The 21,256-nt window shown below is 39.4% G+C and overlaps 1 protein-coding gene across 3 annotated transcripts in view; it reads right to left on the minus strand.

Annotated features, from left to right (window-relative positions):
• LOC119533888 (polypeptide N-acetylgalactosaminyltransferase 11) overlaps positions 1-21,256 on the minus strand; it is a 112,111-nt gene that overhangs the window by 18,038 nt on the left and 72,817 nt on the right. For all 3 annotated transcript variants that reach the window (XM_037835769.1, XM_037835767.1, XM_037835768.1), the window contains exons 5-6: positions 11,563-11,688; positions 9,482-9,731 (exon numbers count right to left, since the gene is read on the minus strand). In XM_037835769.1, the coding sequence (XP_037691697.1) occupies positions 9,482-9,731; positions 11,563-11,688 (376 nt within the window). The remainder of the gene's footprint in view (positions 1-9,481; positions 9,732-11,562; positions 11,689-21,256) is intronic.

Here is a 21,256-nt window from a genome sequence, read left to right on the forward strand (position 1 = left end):
CATTCCCCTCCAACTGGGGAGATGGCTGCAAGGAATAGGGTTTTTTTTCTCCTTTTGGCTCCCCTCTGCTCTTCTGGTCTCAAGACAATCATCAGCGGGTGTGGGAAGGGGTATCGTCCACGCCAGACACCGAGGCATTATAGCCCAGCCTGCTCCCACCGTGCTTCACTGCGCGGCTCTCCCCACTGTATCTGCAGTCACTCCCAGGCTTTTATTATTTTTAAAGAACTAGTCCGTCTCCAAACGCCAGCCCACCATTTCCCCACACCGCAGCGTGGCCGCGGGACTTTCAGCCGACTTGCTCACTCGTTTCAGAATGCAGGCTCCTGGTTTCACAAAACACACGTTCCCTGTGGATTTAGCAGAACTTGTCTGGCTGGTGCATCGCTGACAGTGGTGTTCTGGGTCACTTTCTGGTTTTTATCTAGTATTTTTCACAGAGGTGTTTTTTTGCCCTGTCTCACCTAGCTGCCATCTTAGGTTCACAGCCTTGATTTCTGAAGACTACTTCATAACTATGTAGCTTACATGATGTGACTGTGTGATTGTCAAAACCTTGTGGCTCACACTCTCTTTATTCAGTATATAGAAAGATGGGTAGAAAAATGGGAACAAAAATTAAATGAATAATAGAGGGAGGGGGGAATGTTTTGGGTTTTCTTCACCTGTTATTTTAATTCTTTTTTTTTTTAGAGTAATGAAAATATTCAAATGTTGATTTTGGTGATAAATGCACAACTATATGACGGTACTGTGAAAAACTATACACTGTGGATGACTGTAGGGTATCTGAATGTATCTCAATAAAACTGAATTTTTAAAAAAAGTTTGCAGAACAAGAAACATTTATTTAAAGTACCAAAAGTAACCAATACAATAATTAAAAACAATCATAATACAATGCTAGGCAGTAATGAGTGAAAGGCGAGTCGTGTCAATGAACTAAATCTACATTTTTCACATACAGTCTAAAGTTGGTTATCCGAAATAGAGGAACATGATTAGTATCTAGAGTTACAGAAGTAACAAGCAGAAGTCCAAAAATAAGACAAAAGATGTGGAAGATGGCCACTTTTCATCATAAATTCTTTTATACTATTTGATTTGTTACTGAATATGTTTTTTATTAAAAATTTAAATAATGAAAAATATTCATGAAGACGAAAAAGGTAAAAACTGGCAATAGTACTAAAAACTAAAAACTGAAATACATGTAACAAAGCCCGGGGTACTTTCTTTTTGCATTGTCAATGGAAATTGAAAAAAATACTTTATTGGACTACATACACCTTGTCAGAACAACACAGATCAAAAGGAAATTGAAAAATTGGAGATAAAAGGAAAAAAAAGGAGATAAAATTGAGTTACCTGCCTATAGTTATAGGATGTGAGGTTGTTGTGATGACACACAGATGAACAGTCACCAAATGTGACTCTGCTATCTTGTTCGATGTGTTTATCACCTAACCCCAAAGCCAGGGAAAAGAAAGATGGGCAGTGATACGCACTGAATCCCCAGGTATGGGAACATGAGAAAAGGAGCTGCAAGCATGTGAAGCCAGAAAAACAACTGAAAGCTTTATGCTTCTTCTTTTTCATGGACTTCACTAGCACAATGAAGAACTGGAACAGTCTCTAACATAAAGCCTAACGGGGCAGAAGACAACTCCACTCCTGCTCATAGATCACTTCAGGCACCAGTAACTAGGCCAAAGGCTCTATCAGCCTCCCCTCCAGGTCTAGTTCAGATGAAAGGAAGTTAACAAGTACCAAAAGGCCAGCTGAGGAGTCAAAGACATTCTAAATATCTGTTGGGGAAAAACTTTGGCACTGCCTACTAAAGTTGAAGAAAGGTATACCGCACGATCCAGTAATTTCACTCCTATAAACCAGAACCCATGAATACGAATTTTCACAACAGCACTGTTTGTAACATTAAATAATTCTTAATATAAAATAAAAAATTAGAAACAACCCAAATGCTCCACCAACAGTAAACAGATAAGTAATTTACTATATATTCACGCAACAGAGTATTATACAGCAATGAAAATGAATCAACTACAGCTATAGACTGCAACATGGAAGAATTTTTTTAAAATGTTGCATAAAAGAAGCAAGACAAAATAATATAAACATATAGAAAACAAGGAAATGATTTCCCAGAGCCAGCTAATGAATACCTCTGGGGACAAGGGCAGGAGTTATGATCAGAAAGGGACCTTTGGGAGACTTCTGGGTGCTGTTTCTTGACATAGTTGCTAGTTAAACAGGCATTCACATATAACCCATATGTATATTTTTTGTATATACTTTTTATGCATGTTACTTTTTATAATAAAAGTATAGAAAAAACAGAGTAAGTCCAAGAACTTTAAAAAGGAGAAGAAATATATACAGACCTCTGAAATTTATTTATGAAATTTAAGAAACAAAATAAGACAGGAGAAATAACGTAAGAGCAGACTTGCAATATTAAAGAAAAAGGAACATGGATGAAAACTGAAAAAAACTCACAGAGAAAGATGACAAAGTAGGTGAGGTGGAACAGGTTTCTCCCCTCAGTGAAAGTAACTAGAAAAGGGCCGGAGGACACCAGGGACCACAGTTTCGGGGCATAACTGGCCATAGAGGGTCCCCCAAAGTACGTGAAGGGGACACCAACAAAAAAAGGAGGAGAGATGGCGACTGGAAGGACGTGGTGAGTTTGCCGGGCTGGCAGCAGCAAAACCGCTGCCGGGCAGGGGCATGAGCAGCAGCTCTCCACTCCCATGCACCTACTGTGACAGTTGGCTGGGGGGGTGACCCTCAACAGTAAGACAGCGGGGACCTCCCATGAGGGAACCCAGCGGGTAGCGCTTGCTCTCCCCCAACAGAAGTCTGCGGGTACAACTATGAGAACCCAAGAAAGGAGAGGCGCCATATTGGCGATTGGGAGCACCTCCCACACCCAGAGACTCAAGGGCGCAAGGCAGGCAGAGAACCGGCAGGCAGGGCCCACATGCCAGCTGCAGGGTGCCCTTGATTGGACTCCCTGCCCACCTGCTCAAGGCCCACATCTGCAGCCCAGGACAGCATTCCCCAGAGCACAGGGAGATCCAGAACCCTGACTGATTCTCCTCCTGGTTTAGACATTGCCGACCACATTTGAGAAGTTCAGGGAAGACCTACTTGAAGTTCAGGGAAGACTGCATTTGAGAAGTTCAGGTTAGGTAAACAGCACTCCAGCAAGCTGTACCTCAAGAGCGCCATCTGCAGGTAAATGAGGGAACCGGCACTACAGTAAGCTGTGCCTCAAGAGTGCCACCTGCCAGTCAGATTCAGAAACTGCACTCCAGCAAACCAAATTATATACAAATGCACAAATAATTCTGCACTTCCCAAAATAACCCTATCAAGATAAGCAAATGCCTCAAAGCCAACAGGAAATTACAAAGCACTTCAAGGATCCAGAAGATATGGACAAGCCAAAGGAACAAATGAAAAAGCCACAAGAGACACAGCATTCGGGACAATTAATTAAAGAAGTACAAACAAATCTCCAAGACAACTTCAATGAGTTGACTAAAGACATAAAGGAACTCAAGAAGACTCTAAAAGAACATAAGAATTTGAAAGAGGAATTTAAAAAAACAGCAGACCTTGTGGAAATAAAAGACAATGTGGCTCAACTTTAAAATATCCTAGAGAAAAAAGATGGCGGCATAGAGATGAGTAGAAGCTAGTCCGTCCCCCTGGAACAACTAATAAACAACCAGGAACAGCTAGTAAATAATCTGGAATAACTGCTGGGGGACAAATGTGACTGTCCTCACATCATACAACAACCCTGACTGGGAGGAACCCCTGAGATCACAGCATAAAATCTGTAAGTAAAGACCACGGACCCACGCCAAGAGGCCTTCCCCCACGGCAGCCCAAACTGCAAAACCTCACTGTGATAGAGAGCAGCACTCTCTGAACAAGCGAATATACCTCGGTCCAGCTCCAACTGGGGTTTTAATTAACAAACATGGACTGGCCAATACAAGCTACAAACCCCCAACAAGCAGAAAGAGGCTTTTAGTGATGACTAAACTTAAAGAGCCAGTGGACTTCTCTGTGCCAGGAGGGGAACTGAAGGATTAGACTATTTCAACAGCTTTAAATCTCCAGGAACACCTGGGAGATCTGATTATTAAAGCTGCTCTCCCTCCCTAACCACTCAGACACATGCCCCACATTCAGGGCAGGCAGCACCAACTACAAACGCAAACTTGGTGCACAAATTGGACTCCCACAAGACTCACACCCCCACTCACCACAAAGACAAAGTTGGGGAGAACTGTCTTGAGGGGAACAGGTGGCTCGCAGACGCCAACTGCTGGTTACTAAGAGAAAGTGTATGCCACGAAGCTGTATATATCACAAATTAGAAATAAGTGCTTGAGTCAGTCTTCATATCCTAAAAGAACCCTAACAAGTTAAGCAAATGCCAAGAGGCCAAAAGCAACAGGAAATTTTAAAGCATATGAAAAAACCCGATGATATGGATAACCCAAACCCAAACACACAAATCAAAAGATCACAGGAGACACAGTACTTGGAGCAATTAATCAAAGAACTAAAGACAAACAACGAGGGCATGGCACAGGATATAAAGGACATGAAGAAGACACTAGAAGAGCATAAAGAAAAAACTGCAAGAGTAAATAAAAAAAAAATAGACAATCTCATGGAAATAAAAGAAACTGTCGACCAAATTAAGATTCTGAATGCTTATAGTACAAGACTAGAGGAAGCTGAACAGCAAATCAGTGATCTCAAGGACAACAGAACAGAAAATGAAAGAACGAAAGAAAGAATGGGGAAAAATCGAAAAAATCGAAATGGACCTCAGGGATATGACAGATAATATAAAAAGTCCAAATATAAGAGTTACTGATGTTCCAGAAGGGGAAGAGAAGGGTAAAGGTCTAGGAAGAATATTCAAAGAAATTGTTGGGGAGAACTTCCCAAATCTTCTAAACACCATAAATACACAAATCATAAATGCCCAGCGAACTCCAAATAGAATAAATCCAAATAAACCCACTCCGAGACATATTCTGATCAGATTGTCAAATACTGAAGAGAAGGAGCAAGTTCTAGATGCAGCAAGAGAAAAGCAATTCACCACTTACAAAGGAAACAACATTAGACTAAGTAGTGACTACTCAGCACCACCATGGAGGTGAGAAGGAAGTGGCATAACATATTTAAAATTCTAAGAGAGAAAAATTGCCAACCCAGAATTCTTTATCCAGCAAAGCTCTCCTTCAAATTTGAGGGAGAGCTTAAATTTTTCACAGACAAACAAATGCTGAGAGAATTTGCTAACAAGAGACCTGCCCTACTGGAGATACTAAAGAGAGCCCTACTGACAGAGAAACAAAGAAAGGAGAGAAAGAGATGGAGAAAGGTTCAGTACTAAAGAGACTCAGTATGAGTATGTTAAAGGACATTAAGAGAGACAGGGAAAAAAATATATCTGACAAACATAAACCAAAGGATAGGATGGCTGATTCAAGAAATGCCTTCACAGTAATAACATTGAATGTCAATGGATTAAACTTCCCAATTAAAAGATACAGATTGGCAGAATGGATCAAAAAATATGAACCATCGATATGTTGCATACAAGAGTCTCATCTTAGACACAGGGAGAGAAAGAAAGCCAAAAGAAAGCAAGAGTAGCAAAATTAATCTCAGATAAAATAGACTTTAAATGCAAGGATGTTATGAGAGACAAAGAAGGCCACTGCACACTAATAAAAGGGGCAATTCGACAAGAAGAAATAACAATCATAAATGTTTATGCACCCAATCAAGGTGCCACAAAATACATGAGACAAACACTGGCAAAACTAAAGGAAACAACTGATGTTTCCACAATAATTGTGGGAGACTTCAACACATCACTCTCTCCTATAGATAGATCAACCTGACAGAAGACTAATAGGGAAACTGAAAACTTAAAAAATCTGATAAATGAATTGAATTGTATCCCAAATCACCAGGATACACATTCTTCTTTAGTGCTCATGGAACTTTCTCCAGAATAGATCCTATGCTGGAGCATAAAACAAGCTGCAATAAACTTAAAAAAATTGAAATTATTCAAAGTACATTCTCTGACCACAGTGGAATACAATTAGAAGTCAATAACCATCAGAGACTTAGAAAATTCACAAATACCTGGAGGTTAAATAACATACTCCTAAACAAAACTTCAAAAGATAGGAACTGAAGGAACCTTCCTCAATATGATAAAGGGCATATATGAAAACACACAGCCAGCGTAATACTCAACGGTGAGAGGCTGAAAGCCTTCCCCCTAAGATTGGGAACAAGACAAAGATGCCCACTGTCACCTCTATTATTCAACATTGGGCTAAAAGTTCTAGCCAGAACAATTAACCAAGACAAAGGTATAAGAAGTATCCAAATTGGAAAGGGAGAAGTAAAACTATGACTATTTGCAGATGATATGATCTTATATTTCAAAAATCCTGAGAATTCATCCAAAAAGTTACTTGAGCTAATAAACAAATTCAGCAGAGTGGTGGGACACAAGATTAATGCAAATAAGTCGGTAATGTTCTTATAAACTGGTAATGACCTAACTGAAGAGGCAACCAAAAAAAAAAAAAAATTTCCATTCACAATAGTAACAAAAAAAATCAGGTACCTAGGAATAAACTTAATCAAAGATATAAAAGACCTCTACACAGAATTCTACAAAATTTTACTAAAAGAAATAAAAAAGGGCCTAAATAGGTAGGAAAATATTCCATGCTCCTGGATAGGAAGACTAAACGTTATTAAGATGTCAATTCTACCCAAACTCATCTACAGATTGAACACAATTCCAATCAAAATTCCAACAACCTACTTTGCAGACTTGGAAAAGCTAGTTATCAAATTTATTTAGAAGGGAAAAGAGCCTTGAATGGCCAAAAGCAGCCTAAAAAAGAAGAATGAAGTGGGAGGACTTACTCTTCCGGACTTCGAAGCCTATTATAAAGCTACAGTGGTCAAAGACAGACATACTGATCAGTGGAATCAAATTGAGAGATCAGAAACAGCCCTCCAGATACACAGTCAACTGATTTTTGATAAGGCCCCCAAAACCACTGAACTGGGACAGAACAGTCTGTCTCTTCAACAAATGGGGCTGGGCGAAACGGACAGCCATATCCAAAAGAATGAAAGAACACCCCTACTTTACACCCTATACAAAAACTAACTCAAGTGGATCAATGACCTGAATATAAGAGACAGTACCATAAAACTCCTAGAAGATAATGTAGGGAAACATCTTCAAGACCTTGGATTAGGAGGTCGTTTCTTAGACCTTACACCCAAAGCACAAGCAAAGAAAGAAAAAAAAAGATAAAGGGGAACTCCTCAAAATCAAAAGCTTCTGTACCTCAAAGGAATTTGTCAAAAAGGTGAAGACGCAGCCAATGCAATGAGAGAAAACATTTGAAAACCATGTATATGTGAGACTGATATCTTGCATCTATAAAGAAATCCTACAACTCAACAACACTAGTACAAACAGCCCAATTATAAAATGTGCAAAAGATATGAAAAGCCATTTCTTCAAAGAGGAAATACAAATTACTAAAAAACATGAAAATGTGTTCAGTTTCACTAGCTATTAGGGAGATGCAAATCAAGGCTACAATGAGACATCATCTCACACCAATAAGAATGGCTGCCATCCAAAAAACAAGACAATGCTGCAGAGAATGTGGAGAAATTGGAACTCTTATTCATTGGTCGTGGGAGTGTATAATGGTACAGCCACTCTGGAAGACAGTTTGGCAGTTACTCGGAAAGCTAGATATTGAGTTACCCTACAATCCAGCAATTTCACTTCTCAGTATATACACAGAGGATCTGAAAGCCGTGACACGGACAGACACTTGTACACCGATGTTCATAGTGGCACTGTTCACAACTGCTAACAGACTGAAACAATCCAAGTGTCCTTCAACAGATGAGTGGATAAACAAAATGTGGTATATACACGTAATGGAATACTATGCAGCAGTAAGAAGCAACAAGGTCCTGAAAGATATGGCAACATGGATGAACCTTGAAGAAATAATTCTGAGTGAAATAACTCAGACATAAAAGGAGAAATATTGTATGCTACCACTTCTGTAAACTAACTGAACAATGTAAAATCTAGTTGATGTTGCTGAAGAGCTATTGCCTCTGGGTTTTGGGACTTAGCTGGCATAGGAGCCCTCTGAAGGATTTAAGTCTCTGAAAAATAAACTTAGTGAAAATTTTAGAGTCCCAGATAGGAATCTGGGTATTCTTTTAGTTTTTCAGGACTACTGTTGACTTGGGCTTATCACACTGTGGCCATTTGGCATATGTAGGTGTCCCCTTTGCTCATAAAGTTGAAACCCCTTTTCATCATGAACAGGTTAGGGTGGTCACTGCCTAGACATCCCTGAAGAGCGGAAAAGTGATTAGAGGAAGGGGTAGCAACAGATAAAATGGAATTTAACAAAGGATGATGAATACTCAACCTTTATATAATTTTCTTTTTCTTGCTAAGGTACTAGAATAGCTAGAAGGAAAGAAGTGAAACGGTGGAACTGTAACACATAGCATCCTTTGAAACTTGTTCTATAGCTAATTGTTAAATTGTAATTTGTAAGCTGTATCTTTTTGTATATATGTTATATTTCACAATAAGTAAATAACTGAAACTATGGTACTATAACTCATAACAATTTGGAAATTTTCTATATACCTACTTGTTAAATCATACTTTGAAAGATATTGCTTTTTGTATATATGTTATATTTCATAATAAGGAAATAACTGAAGTGTGGAAATGCAGCCTATAATATTTTTTGAAATTTCCTCTCTAGCTACTTGTTAAATTGGACTTGGTAAGTTATCAATTCTATGTATATATGTTATATTTGACAATAAAAAAATTATTAAAAAAATTATAAACTATGACTTTGTAACTGCATCAGTAGGAATCCAACCTAAAAATCCTGATTATATAAAAGGATTTATTTATTCAATTTTCTTCACAGGGTTATACAGACTAGAAAAGAAATGAAGACAAATTAATGACCCAATGCAATAAGCCATGGTATTTGGTGTAAAAAAAAACACAGCAAGTAGGATACTACCACAATTTCCCATGCAACATTTATCACTGGATACTGCTCAGTTTATATGTCTGCCTTTCTCACAAGCTATAAAATCCTTGAGGGCATGGACAATTTCTTATTCATAAATCTTTACTTAGACTTAGCAGAGTGCAAGTCTAAAATTCAGTAAGCACTCAAGAATTTTTAATGGATAAAGCCAACATTTTTGCTCCTTTATAGAGGAAGGAATTATCTTTAAATTATTTTTAATTTTTCTTTTTAACAAAAGTGCTACTGGGAATTTTTCAAACATAAAGGAGAATTCTTACTTTATTGGTGCAGTTGCTCCTTCTGGTCCTTCTAACTCAGGAAGAGGAACAAGATCCCATTTAAAGTGAAGTCCCCAGTTGAATCCTCCTCGTACAATAGGAGATGAGCTGTACGTGAGCGTATCAGCACTGATGATATCAATCACCGGGCACACCACAGTTTTACGGTCTTCCTGGATCACGGCCAGCAAGGGCTGTAACCACATTTCATTCACTTCACAGTGGCTATCTAGGAATACAAGAACTTCTCCTGAGGAGACAAAACAAGAGAGACCCAGTGGAGCTTAAAGAACACTCAATTTAGGTAGTGCTACCAATTCAAATGAATGATTCATTAGCATAGCATAAAATGTAACTACACTTATGGCTCCAAACAATATTAAACAATTACTGTACTGTCAATCATAAACAAAGGATGTTCTTTACTCAAGAACTCTGCCTGAAGTACACTGCTATAATTAAAAAACATATACAAATAATATGCACAACTCTTAAAAAATTTAGAGACAAATATGATTCTCTTCAGTAAAGAGATTCAAAGTCTCACAGTAACAATTTAGTTCTTTGGGATAATCAGGCATCGAGTGATTGAAGACATTTTTGTAAAATGGCAGTAACCAGACGTGTGTAGATATTTTTATTACAAATATTTTATACAAAATATTTCTAAATTTAGTACATATTTATACTTTTGATCTATAGCCTGAAAGACTCTACAGTGTTGTTCACTGGTGATGCTTCTCTCTTCTTCCTTGAAGTCACCATTGTTTCCTGAATGTCACAACTTAACTGCTTCATTCTCAATTATTCCTCTCCCACTTTTCACCTTTCCTTTCTAATTCTCCCAACCTTCTTCACTTTAGTGGCTCTCAGCCAATAGGACACAACTTTCTTCTAGCTAGCAAAATATAACCATAAAAATTTTAGACTGCATTTTTAACTCATCTTGACAAACATGAATAGAAAGGAGAATTTCTATGATAACTCCAAATCTCTTTGGTAACTTCATGGTTATTCTGCGCAGTTGAGAAACTTAGAATCTGATCATCAGATAGCATTATTATTATTATAATAAAGGTTTACAGAGGAAATGTATTGATACAGATTTTAGCACAACTTACTTAAAGAACCAGATGCATCCTATTACAATTAATAATAACAGAAATATCTTAGGCAAGAAAACTTTCAATAATGACTGTAAATTAGTCATGTGGTTTAGTGTTTGCAAACTGCCTTAATGAGGATGTAAAATAGCCTACAGCTCACCAGCTGTCATTTAATACAGAAAGGCAAAATGTTCAGGTTATACATTATTCAATGTGAAATGAATTCAATCAGGGTTGCTTTGAGAAGGAAATGTACTCATAGCATTTCTTAATTCCAAAAGTGTTACTCCAATTAAAGCCAATTTAACTAAATGAAGTAAGATTACACCTGATATCAATTGAACTTCAAACAATGAATTCCCAAAACTGGTTCACTTCTGACAAATTCTAAACTATAATATTTGAACAAGGGCCAACAGATTATAAAGAAAAAGTTAAATAACTACTCTTATCTAAAAAATAAACTCACAAGGGTAATACAAATAATTATAACAGTAGAATGTTTCAAATGGGCATAATCCTGAAAATACCCCACAATTTCTCTACTGTGTTCTGAACTCAACATGGCCAATTCAGTAAGTCTTTATTTGATTAGAAATTATGAAACACTGGCATAATTCAAATCAAACAGTTTGGGCACATATATCTTAAGTTTTGTATTTAAAAAATCACAGAAGTTCAATTACATTTTGGCTTAGACTTTTCCACCTATATAAGAAAGTAAGATATAAAACATATCTGAGGGACCATAATTAACAATAGGGCCATGGTTAAAATAAATCAGGAAGGTTTCTAGAGTTTAATCTGTGGCTTGGGGCAAAAGGCCTTTCCCAAACCAAACAAATCTCATCTCTTTCACTAGCAATGCCTGCTTCCAAACATCACTTTTCCTATCTATGCAGAATCAGAAAAGGCTCCAAGGAAAGAGCCCATGACATTCAATACCTGCAGAGAAAAGCCATATGGAAGTTATACCTGTGGCGTGTGCTGCTCCAATCATTCTTCCTCGAATCAATCCCTCACGCTTCATATTTCTTATTACTTTAGTTTTTCCAGGGAGATATTTTTGGATATATTCATCTAGTTCTCCTTTCAAATCATCTGAAAATAGAGTTCCACAATTATTCAATGAGACATATAAAAAGACATTTTATAGCTACTCTCAAATTGTAACCAGTACTTTCTAAAAAATCCACAACAAAGTATCAAGTATATATTATAAAATCTTCTGCTTTATTTTAAAAGAATATTGTAGACGGGGCAAGATGGTGGCAGAGAGGGGTGGCATTTAGTTAGTCCCACGGAACAACTAATGAACAACCAGGAGCCACTAGTAAATAATTTGGAATAACTGCTGGGGTAAAACCGTGACTGTCCACACATCATACACCAACCTGGATTGGGAGGAATGCCTGAGATCACAGCATAAAATCTGAAGGAAAAACTGTGAAACTGTGCCAGGAGTCCCCTCCCCCCACAGTAGGCTTAGTTGCAAAACCTCGCTGTGGTAGAAAGAAGCACTGTCCCAGCAAGCAAATATAGCTCAACCAAGCACCAACTGGGGTTTTAAATAACAAATGTGGACTGCTTAATACAAGCTACAAACCCCCAACAAACTGACAGAGGCTTTTAGAGACAATTGACTTTAAAGAACCAGAAGACTCATCTGTCCCAAGACGGAGAGCCCAGAAGATCAGGTGTTACCTCTGGCCGACAAAGAAACTGGGGGGCAGTGTTCTGGCTCTAAAAGGGGGCTTCCTGTCCCTTTTTCTCTCTTTCAACCTGAAGGGCTCAGAGGAGAGAGCCACAGCAGTTTTCAGTTCAGAGTGCTCTGACCCAAACAGGGGTGGAGATAACAGAGTCAGAGAGACTATTTAAATGCAGATGATAACTCCCTAGGGGGTGTATTTCCCCTAAGAGAAAGGAGGTGGGCCACAGCTTTTCCTTCAGAACCAGACCCCAGAGCCTGGGGGAAAACAGCCAAAACAGAAACTAAAAGGGCCACACCTCCTTACACCAGTCAGGAGTGACAGGCTGACAGCGCCACCTGCTGGGCAGGTTAGGAAAAGCACAGCAACTGGAGACCTCACAGGAAAGTCTGTCATTCTTCTAAGACACACCCTGAATATAACCCCATTCTGCAACCTGAATCTGTTCTGGTCTGGAAAAATCTGACTGGGGTAACCAAGGAAACCAGATGCCTAGAAAACAGAAAACTATAATCTATACTAGAAAAAACAAAGGTATGGCCCAGTCAAAGGGACACACTTACACCTCAATCAAGATACAGATGAGATATTGTTTCACTTTAATGAAATAATCTATTAAAGATTTTCAAAGAAATATGCTAAATGAAATAAAAAACCAATCAACGAGTTCAAGGAATATAGAACAAAAGACATGAAGGCTATAAAGAAAACACTGGGCGAGCATAAGGCAGAAATCGAAAGCTTGAAAAAACAACTGGCAGAATGTATGTAAATGAAAGGCACAACACAAGAGATGAAAGACACACTGGAAACATACAACAGCAGATCTCAAGAGGCAGAAGAAAACACTCAGGAACTGGAGAACAAGACACCTGAAATCCTGCACACAAAAGAAGAGATAGGGAAAAGAATGGAAAAATATGAGCAACATCTCAGGGAACTGAACGACAACATGAAATGTATGAATGTACATGTTATGGATGTCCCAGAAGGAGAAGAGAAGGGAAAAGGAGTAGAAGCAATAACAGAGGATATAATAAAGGAAAATTTCCCATCTCTTATGAAAGACATACAATTACAGATCCAAGAAGTGTAGCGTACCCCAAAGAGAACAGATACGAATAGGCCTTCTCCAAGACACTTAATAATCAGATTATCAAATGTCAAAGACAAAGAGAGAATCCTGAAAGCAGCAAGAGAAAAGAGATCCATCAAATACAAAGGAAGCTTGAGAAGACTATATGTGGATTTCTCAGTAGAAACTATGGAGGCAAAAAGGAGGTGGTGTGATATATTTAAGATACTGAAAGAGAAAAAACACCAAACAAGAATCCTATATCCGGCAAAACTGTCCTTCAGATATGAGGGAGTGTTGAAAATATTCTCTGACAGACAATGACAGAGTTTGTGAACAAAATACCTGCGCTACAGGAAATACTAAAGGAAGCACTACAGACAAATAGGAAAAGTCAGGAGAGAGAGGTTTGGAACACAATCTTGGGTTTGGATAGCACAGCAATGTAAGTACAATGAACAAAGATGACTGTGAGTATGGTTGAAAGAGGAAAGTTAGGAGCATGTGGGACACCAGAAGGAAAGAGGAAAGATAAAGACTGAGACTGTATAACTCAATGAAACCTAGAGTGCTCAACAATTGTGATAAAATGTACAAATATGTTTTTACATGAGGGAGAACAAATGAATGTCAACCTGGCAAGGTGTTAAAAAATAGGGCGGTATTGGGGAAAAATACAATCAAAGCAAACTAGAGACTATAGTTAACAGAAACATTGTATTATGCTTCTTTTAATGTAACAAAGGCAATATACCAAAGCTAAATGCCTTTAAGAGGGGGACATAAAGGAGGGGTATGGGACTCTTGGCATTAGTGATGTTGTCTGAGTCTTTTATTCTACTTTAGGTTAACTCTATCTTTCCTTTTGTTGCTTTTTAGCTGTCACGTTTTTTTTCTCTTTTTCATCTGTCTCTACCGTCTCTGACTCTTCCTCCTTCTTTGTGGAAAAAACGGAGATGTCCTTTTATAGATAGTGGTGATGGTGGTGAATACATAAATATATGACTATACAGGGAACCATCGACTGTTTACTTAGGATATAAAGTATGGTGGATGAACAAAACTGTCTTTAAAAAAACAAATGGATTGATGAAGAAAACTTGAGGGCACTACATTGAGTGAAATAAGTCAGACACACAAGGACAAATATTGCAGGGTCTCACTGATATGAACTAATTATAATAGATAAACTCATAAACATGAAATATAAGTTACCACGATATAGAATGAAGTTAAAGAATGTGGAGCAGTTGCTTATTATGAGCAGACTGTCTAACTAAGTTGAACTTAAGTGTTTGGAAATAGACAGAGGTGACATGTTATTGTGAGAGTAACTAACAATGCTAAATGGTGTGTGAATGCGGTGGAAAGGGGAACCTTAGAGTCACGTATGTCATCAGAAGGAAAGTTGGAGGTTAAAAGATGGGAATGTACAAAACAATGAATCTTTGGATAATCTCTGGGATTAACTCTTTCATGAACTAGAACAAATGTATGACATTATAACTAGAAGTTAACAGTACAGGGGTATATAGGGAAAAATATACCCATTGCAAACTATGTACTACAGTTAGCAGTATTTTATCAATCTTTCATCAATAGTAACAAATGTACTATACCAATACTATGAGTCAATAATGGAAGGGAGGTGGTTAGGGGTATAGGAAGCTTTGAGTTTTCTTTCTTTTTGTCTTTATTTCTTTTCCAGAGTAATGAACATGTTCTAAAAATTGAAAAAAAAAAAAAATTGTGGTGATGGGTACAAAAGCTATATGATGGTACTGTGGGCAATTGACTGTGCACTTTGGATCTTTGGATAATTGTATGGTTGTGAACAATTTCAATAAAATTAAATTAAAAAAAAAATTTACCAAAAAAAAAAAAAATATTGTAGCTTATCCCGTAAGGAAAAAAAGAGGGAAAGAAATGAAGGGTAAGAGTTGGAATACTACCCAAGAACAGGTATTTTTAAGAAACTACAAAATACTGAGTAGTTGAAGGGCCAACCTTTTGTTATAGATTTATTTGTATTTCCATAGCAACTAGCACAATGCCGTACATAGAGAATATTTGGAATGAGTATCTTAAGTGAATGAATGTTTAGTTGATTGCATATAAATCAAATTTAAAACAAAGAAAGTGACTTGTAAACGTTTTGCTTCAACATAATTTATGACGCACACTTCATTTCAGAATAAAGAATAACTCCTAAAGAAATCTAAAATAACAGCTATAAAATATCCCTTTATTAATTTAGTACCTTTCTTCCAAGGGCACTCATTTTTTTACTATAAATTCTAGCTCATTTACCTTTACAGTTCATAACTTCAAACATAATATTATGATAATTACTCTTTCCATCATTAATATTCAAACCATTGAAAATTATCATGAATTTTCCCTTTTAGATAAAACAGCCACAAAGCTAAAAACTAAATATAGGTTGTTTTTTTAAAAAAAAAAATCAACACCATCAATTTCAGAATTTAGTATTTCTCTAATTCTCTAGTTAGTCCCAACTCAGATTTACTTGTTTGTTTGTTTGGTTTTTCAAGTCATTTATTTTTGAAATTAAGTTTTGCTTTCCTTGAGGTTTCAATATTTACCAAGGTTTGAGAATTTTCCTCCCAACAATCTCAGTATACATTTTCTCACCTCTTTCTATATTTACATATACTGGTATACCAAATCTGCTGCTGCTGTAATAGGTGCTTAATAAATGCTTATTAAGTGCATGAATAAAGTACATACTTTCCATGCAACATATTACTCAATCTCTCTAGCTTGCTGTAATGAAAATAATAGAACACTAGGAGGTATATTGAGCAGGGGTCTAATTTCAAATCTACCACTTAATAGCTTTGGGATCTTTAACAATTTAATTTTTATATTTCCGCCTCTAAAAAATGGTGTCTCACAGCTTACACAAAAAGTAACCCAAATCAGGTCATGATTTAAGTATAAAACTATAAAACTTTTAGGAGAAAAACATAGGAGAAATCTTTAGGACACAGGGCTAGGCAAAGAGCTCTTAGACTTGACACCAAAAACGCGATCCAGAAAAGGAAAAATTGGTAAATTGGACCTCATCAAAATTAAAAACTTGTTCTGGAGTGATGTCATCAAGCAGCAATGTAAACAGCTACTGAAAACTTCTCTCCAAAGATTCGCACAAAAAAAGGACAATTCTGAATTCTTTGAAACTCTGGAGGAGGGTATAGACTGTAGAAAAAAGACCCTGCAAATGCTGAATAGAAGAAAGGGAAGAAATATCAGGTAGGAATCTTCTGTCCCAGACCAGCCAGTCTTCTCCCCTCCCCCAATTCAGTCTCAGTGTGGGAAATGCAAAGAATCAGCAGACAGGACCCCTTCCACCAGGGACACAAACTTTAAAATCTCTCACAGCAGTGAGATATCCCCCCACTGTTTGAAGACCTGGAGGACAGGAGAGGACATTTCAAGGGCCAGGTCAGTGATGGACAGAGACTGAGAAAACATGGACAGAGACCACGTGCTTTCAACACGGGGTCTGAAAGCTCTTCCCCAACCCTTGAGAGAAAACAGCAGCCGGCAGGCATTTCCTTGCCTGGGAATGGCTGGAGTACTGTGTCAGCTGAGGGAGTACTCTGCTACAGGAGAAGCCCCAAATCAAGCCATATTTTGGCCAACAAAGTGAGGACATCGGAATCCTGCAGGTTCAGCTCACCTGTGTAGATGCAGCCTGTGTTTGGAGGCAAAGCAGCTTCCGACCATGATTAAGTTACCAAATAGTGCCATCTACTGGATGGTCCAGAAAATGCAAGGGAATTGAAACACTTAAAAAGATGCTCCAAACCCTTTCTTAGGAGCACAGGAGCTGGTCTACACGCCCTGTACAAAACCAGGCCTTGTTCTGGCTGAGAAATAGGGAAGACCCAATTGTTAGCGCAGGGTTCCAAAACAAACCCAGGTCTTGCTAGCTGGTGGGAAATAGAGCACATCTGGAAACCAGCAGATTTGTATTACCACACAGAATGAACTTGCTGGGGTGCCCAGTGACTATCTCCCATCCCTGTGGCAGGCCACAGTGGGTGCCTGATTTGGGGGGGAAGACTGGGGGCAAAGCCAATATGACAACTGGCCAGGGAGAGACACAAAGAAAAGATAGAGATCAAAGACAACCAACAAGAAAACCCAAGGCAAAAGAGAAAAAAAAATCTCCAGAATAAACCAGTGAAGAAAACCAGATGTCTAGACAGCAAAAAATCATGAGTCACATCAGGAAATGGGAAGATAAGGCACAGTCAAAGGAAAAAACTCGCACCTCAACTGAGATTCGGGAGTTGAAATGCTACTTACAGATGTTCAAAAAATCTTTTAAATCAAATCAATGTGTTGAGAGAGAATGTGACAAAAGAGATGAAGGATAGGAGAGGATCTAAGATGGCGGCATAGAGAGGAGTGGAAGCTAAGTAGTCACCCTGGAACAACTAAAAAAAACCAGAGACAACTAGTAAATAATCCAGAATAACTGCAGGGGGACAGATGTGACTGTACACTCATCATACACCAACCTGAATTGGGAGGAATGCCTGAGATCACAGCATAAAATCTGTAAGAACTGCGGATCCAAATCGGGAGACCCCTCCCCCACAGCCCAAGCTACAAAGCCTCGTAGGGCCAGAGAGAAGCTTTCTCCCAGTGAGCGAATATGGCTCAGCTGAACTCCAACTGGGGTTTTAATTAGTAAGTGTGAACTGCTCACTACGAGGTACGAATCCCCAACAAGCAGACAGAGGCTTTGGGTGACGACTGAACTTGGAGAGCCGGAGGGTCGCCTTGGACTAGCTCTGTTCCTTTTTCAACTCAGTGGAGAAAGCCTTGGCCATTTTCAATTCCCAGTTTTATGACCCGACAGGGGTGTGGCACAGGTAGAGAGAGACCAATGAAATGCTAATGACCTCCCCCAAAGGTGTCTATCTTCGCTAAGAGAAAAGGGGTAGGGCCCAGCTCTACTACCTGCCTTTCATTCAGAACTTACACCAGTCAAGAATTATAGGCTAATCTTTCCATCAAGCAGACAGTGCCCCTGCATGGCCCGGCAGCCCGGGGCTTCCCTTGAGGGACGACGCGCATTAGTGACGTAGCACAGCCTTCCCTCAGCAGAGGTCCTCGAAGATCACAGCTGAGAAGGGGGGCCCGCTCAGAAAACCCAGGGACGCTACGTCAATGCTGGTGGTTTGTGGGTCAGCGACAGAGAAAATCTGGGGCAAAACTGAAATGAAGGCTTAGACTCTTGCAACAGCCTTGAATCTCCGGGAATACCTGGGAGGTTTGAATATTAAAGCGGCCCTGCATCCCTGACCACCCAGACACATGTACCACGTTCAGAGCAGACAGGTCCAAAAACAAACCCAAACTGAGTTCACCGACTGAATCCCACAAAAATCATTTCCCCACACACCACAGAGACAGAGTTGGGGAGAACTGACTTGAGGGGTATAGGTGACTCGCAGACGCCATCTGCTGGTTAGCTGGAGAAAGTGTACGCCACCAACTTGAATTTCTGAAAAATTAGACTGGTATTTTTTTTTTTTTCACAACTTTAAAGAACCCTATCAAGCAAAGCAAATGCCAAGAGGCCAAAAACAACAGAAAATCATAATGCATATGATAAAACCAGACGATATGGAGAACCCGATCCCAAACACCCAAATCAAAATATCAAGAGACACAGTACTTGACACAATTAATCAAACAATCACATTCGAGGAACAAAAACATGGCACAGGATATAAAAGACATGAAGGGAGGCGGGGCAAGATGGCAGACTAGTGAGCTGTATGTTTTAGTTACTCCTTCAGGAAAGTAGATAGAAAGCCAGGAACTGCGTGGACTGGACACCACAGAGCAATCTGACTTTGGGCATACTTCATACAACACTCATGAAAACGTGGAACTGCTGAGATCAGCGAAATCTGTAAGTTTTTGCGGCCAGGGGACCCGCGCCCATCCCTGCCAGGCTCAGTCCCGGGGAAGGAGGGGCTGTCAGCTCCGGGAAGGAGAAGGGAGAACTGCAGTGGCTGCTCTTATCGGAAACTCATTCTACTGATACAGACTCCAACCATAGATAGACTGAGACCAGACACCAGAGAATCTGAGAGCAGCCAGCCCAGCAGAAAGGAGACAGGCATAGAAAAAAAACAACACGAAAAACTCCAAAATAAAAGCGGAGGATTTTTGGAGTTCTGGTGAACATAGAAAGGGGAAGGGCCCTGAGGCGCATATGCAAATCAAGAAGAAAAGCTGATCTCTCTGCCCTGTGGACCTTTCCTTAATGGCCCTGGTAGCTTTGTCTCTTAGCATTTCAATAACCCATTAGATCTCCAAGGAGGGCCCGTTTTTTTTTTTTTTTTTTTTTAATCCTTTTTTCTTTTTCTAAAACAATTACTCTAAGAAGCCCAATACAGAAAGCTTCAAAGACTTACTATTTGGGCAGGTCAAGTCAAGAGCAGAACTAGGAGAGCTCTGAGACAAAACGCAATAATCCAGTGGCTGAGAAAATTCACTAAACACCACAACTTCCCAAGAAAAGGGGGGTGTCCGCCCACAGTCATCATCCTGGTGGACAGGAAACACTCCTGCCCATCGCCAGCCCCATAGCCCAGAACTGCCCCAGACAACCCAGTGTGACGGAAGTGCTTCAAATAACAGGCACACACCACAAAACTGGGTGTGGACATTAGCCTTCCCTGCAACCTCAGCTAATAGTCCCAGAGTTGGGAAGGTAGAGCAGTGTGAATTAACAAAGCCCCATTCAGCCATCATTTCAGCAGACTGGGAGCCTCCCTACACAGCCCAGCAGCCCAGAACTGCCCTGGGGGGACGGCACTCACCTGTGACATAGCACAGTCATCCCTCAACAGAGGACCCGGGGTGCACGGCCTGGAAGAGGGGCCCACTTGCAAGTCTCAGGAGCCATACGCCAATACCAAGGACTTGTGGGTCAGTGGCAGAGACAAACTGTGGCAGGACTGAACTGAAGGATTAGACTATTGCAGCAGCTTTAAAACTCTAGCATCACCAGGGAGATTTGATTGTTAGAGCCACCCCCCATCCCTGACTGCCCAGAAACACGCCCCATATACAGGGCAGGCAACACCAACTACCAGGCAAGCTTGGTACACCAATTGGACCCCACAAGACTCACTCCCCCACTCACCAAAAAGGCTAAGCAGGGGAGAACTGGCTTGTGGAGAACAAGTGGCTCGTGGATGCCACCTGCTGGTTAGTTAGAGAAAGTGTACTCCACGAAGCTGTAGATCTGATAAATTAGAGATAAGGACTTCAATTGGTCTACAAATCCTAAAAGAACCCTATCAAGTTCAGCAAATGCCACGAGGCCAAAAACAACAGAAAATTATAAAGCATATGAAAAAACCAGACGATATGGATAACCCAAGCCCAAGCATCCAAATCAAAAGACCAGAAGAGACACAGCACCTAGAGCAGCTACTCAAAGAGCTAAAGATGAACAATGAGACCATAGTACGGGATATGAAGGAAATCAAGAAGACTCCAGAAGAGCATAAAGAAGACATTGCAAGACTAAATAAAAAAATGGATGATCTTATGGAAATTAAAGAAACTGTTGACCAAATTAAAAAGATTCTGGACACTCATAGTACAAGACTAGAGGAAGTTGAACAACGAATCAGTGACCTGGAAGATGACAGAATGGAAAATGAAAGCATAAAAGAAAGAATGGGGAAAAAAAATTGAAAAACTCGAAATGGACCTCAGGGATATGATAGATAATATGAAACGTCCGAATATAAGACTCATTGGTGTCCCAGAAGGGGAAGAAAAGGGTAAAGGTCTAGGAAGAGTATTCAAAGAAATTGTT

The sequence above is a fragment of the Choloepus didactylus genome, chromosome 5 (genome assembly GCF_015220235.1).
Source record: "Choloepus didactylus isolate mChoDid1 chromosome 5, mChoDid1.pri, whole genome shotgun sequence".
NCBI lineage: Eukaryota > Metazoa > Chordata > Mammalia > Pilosa > Megalonychidae > Choloepus > Choloepus didactylus.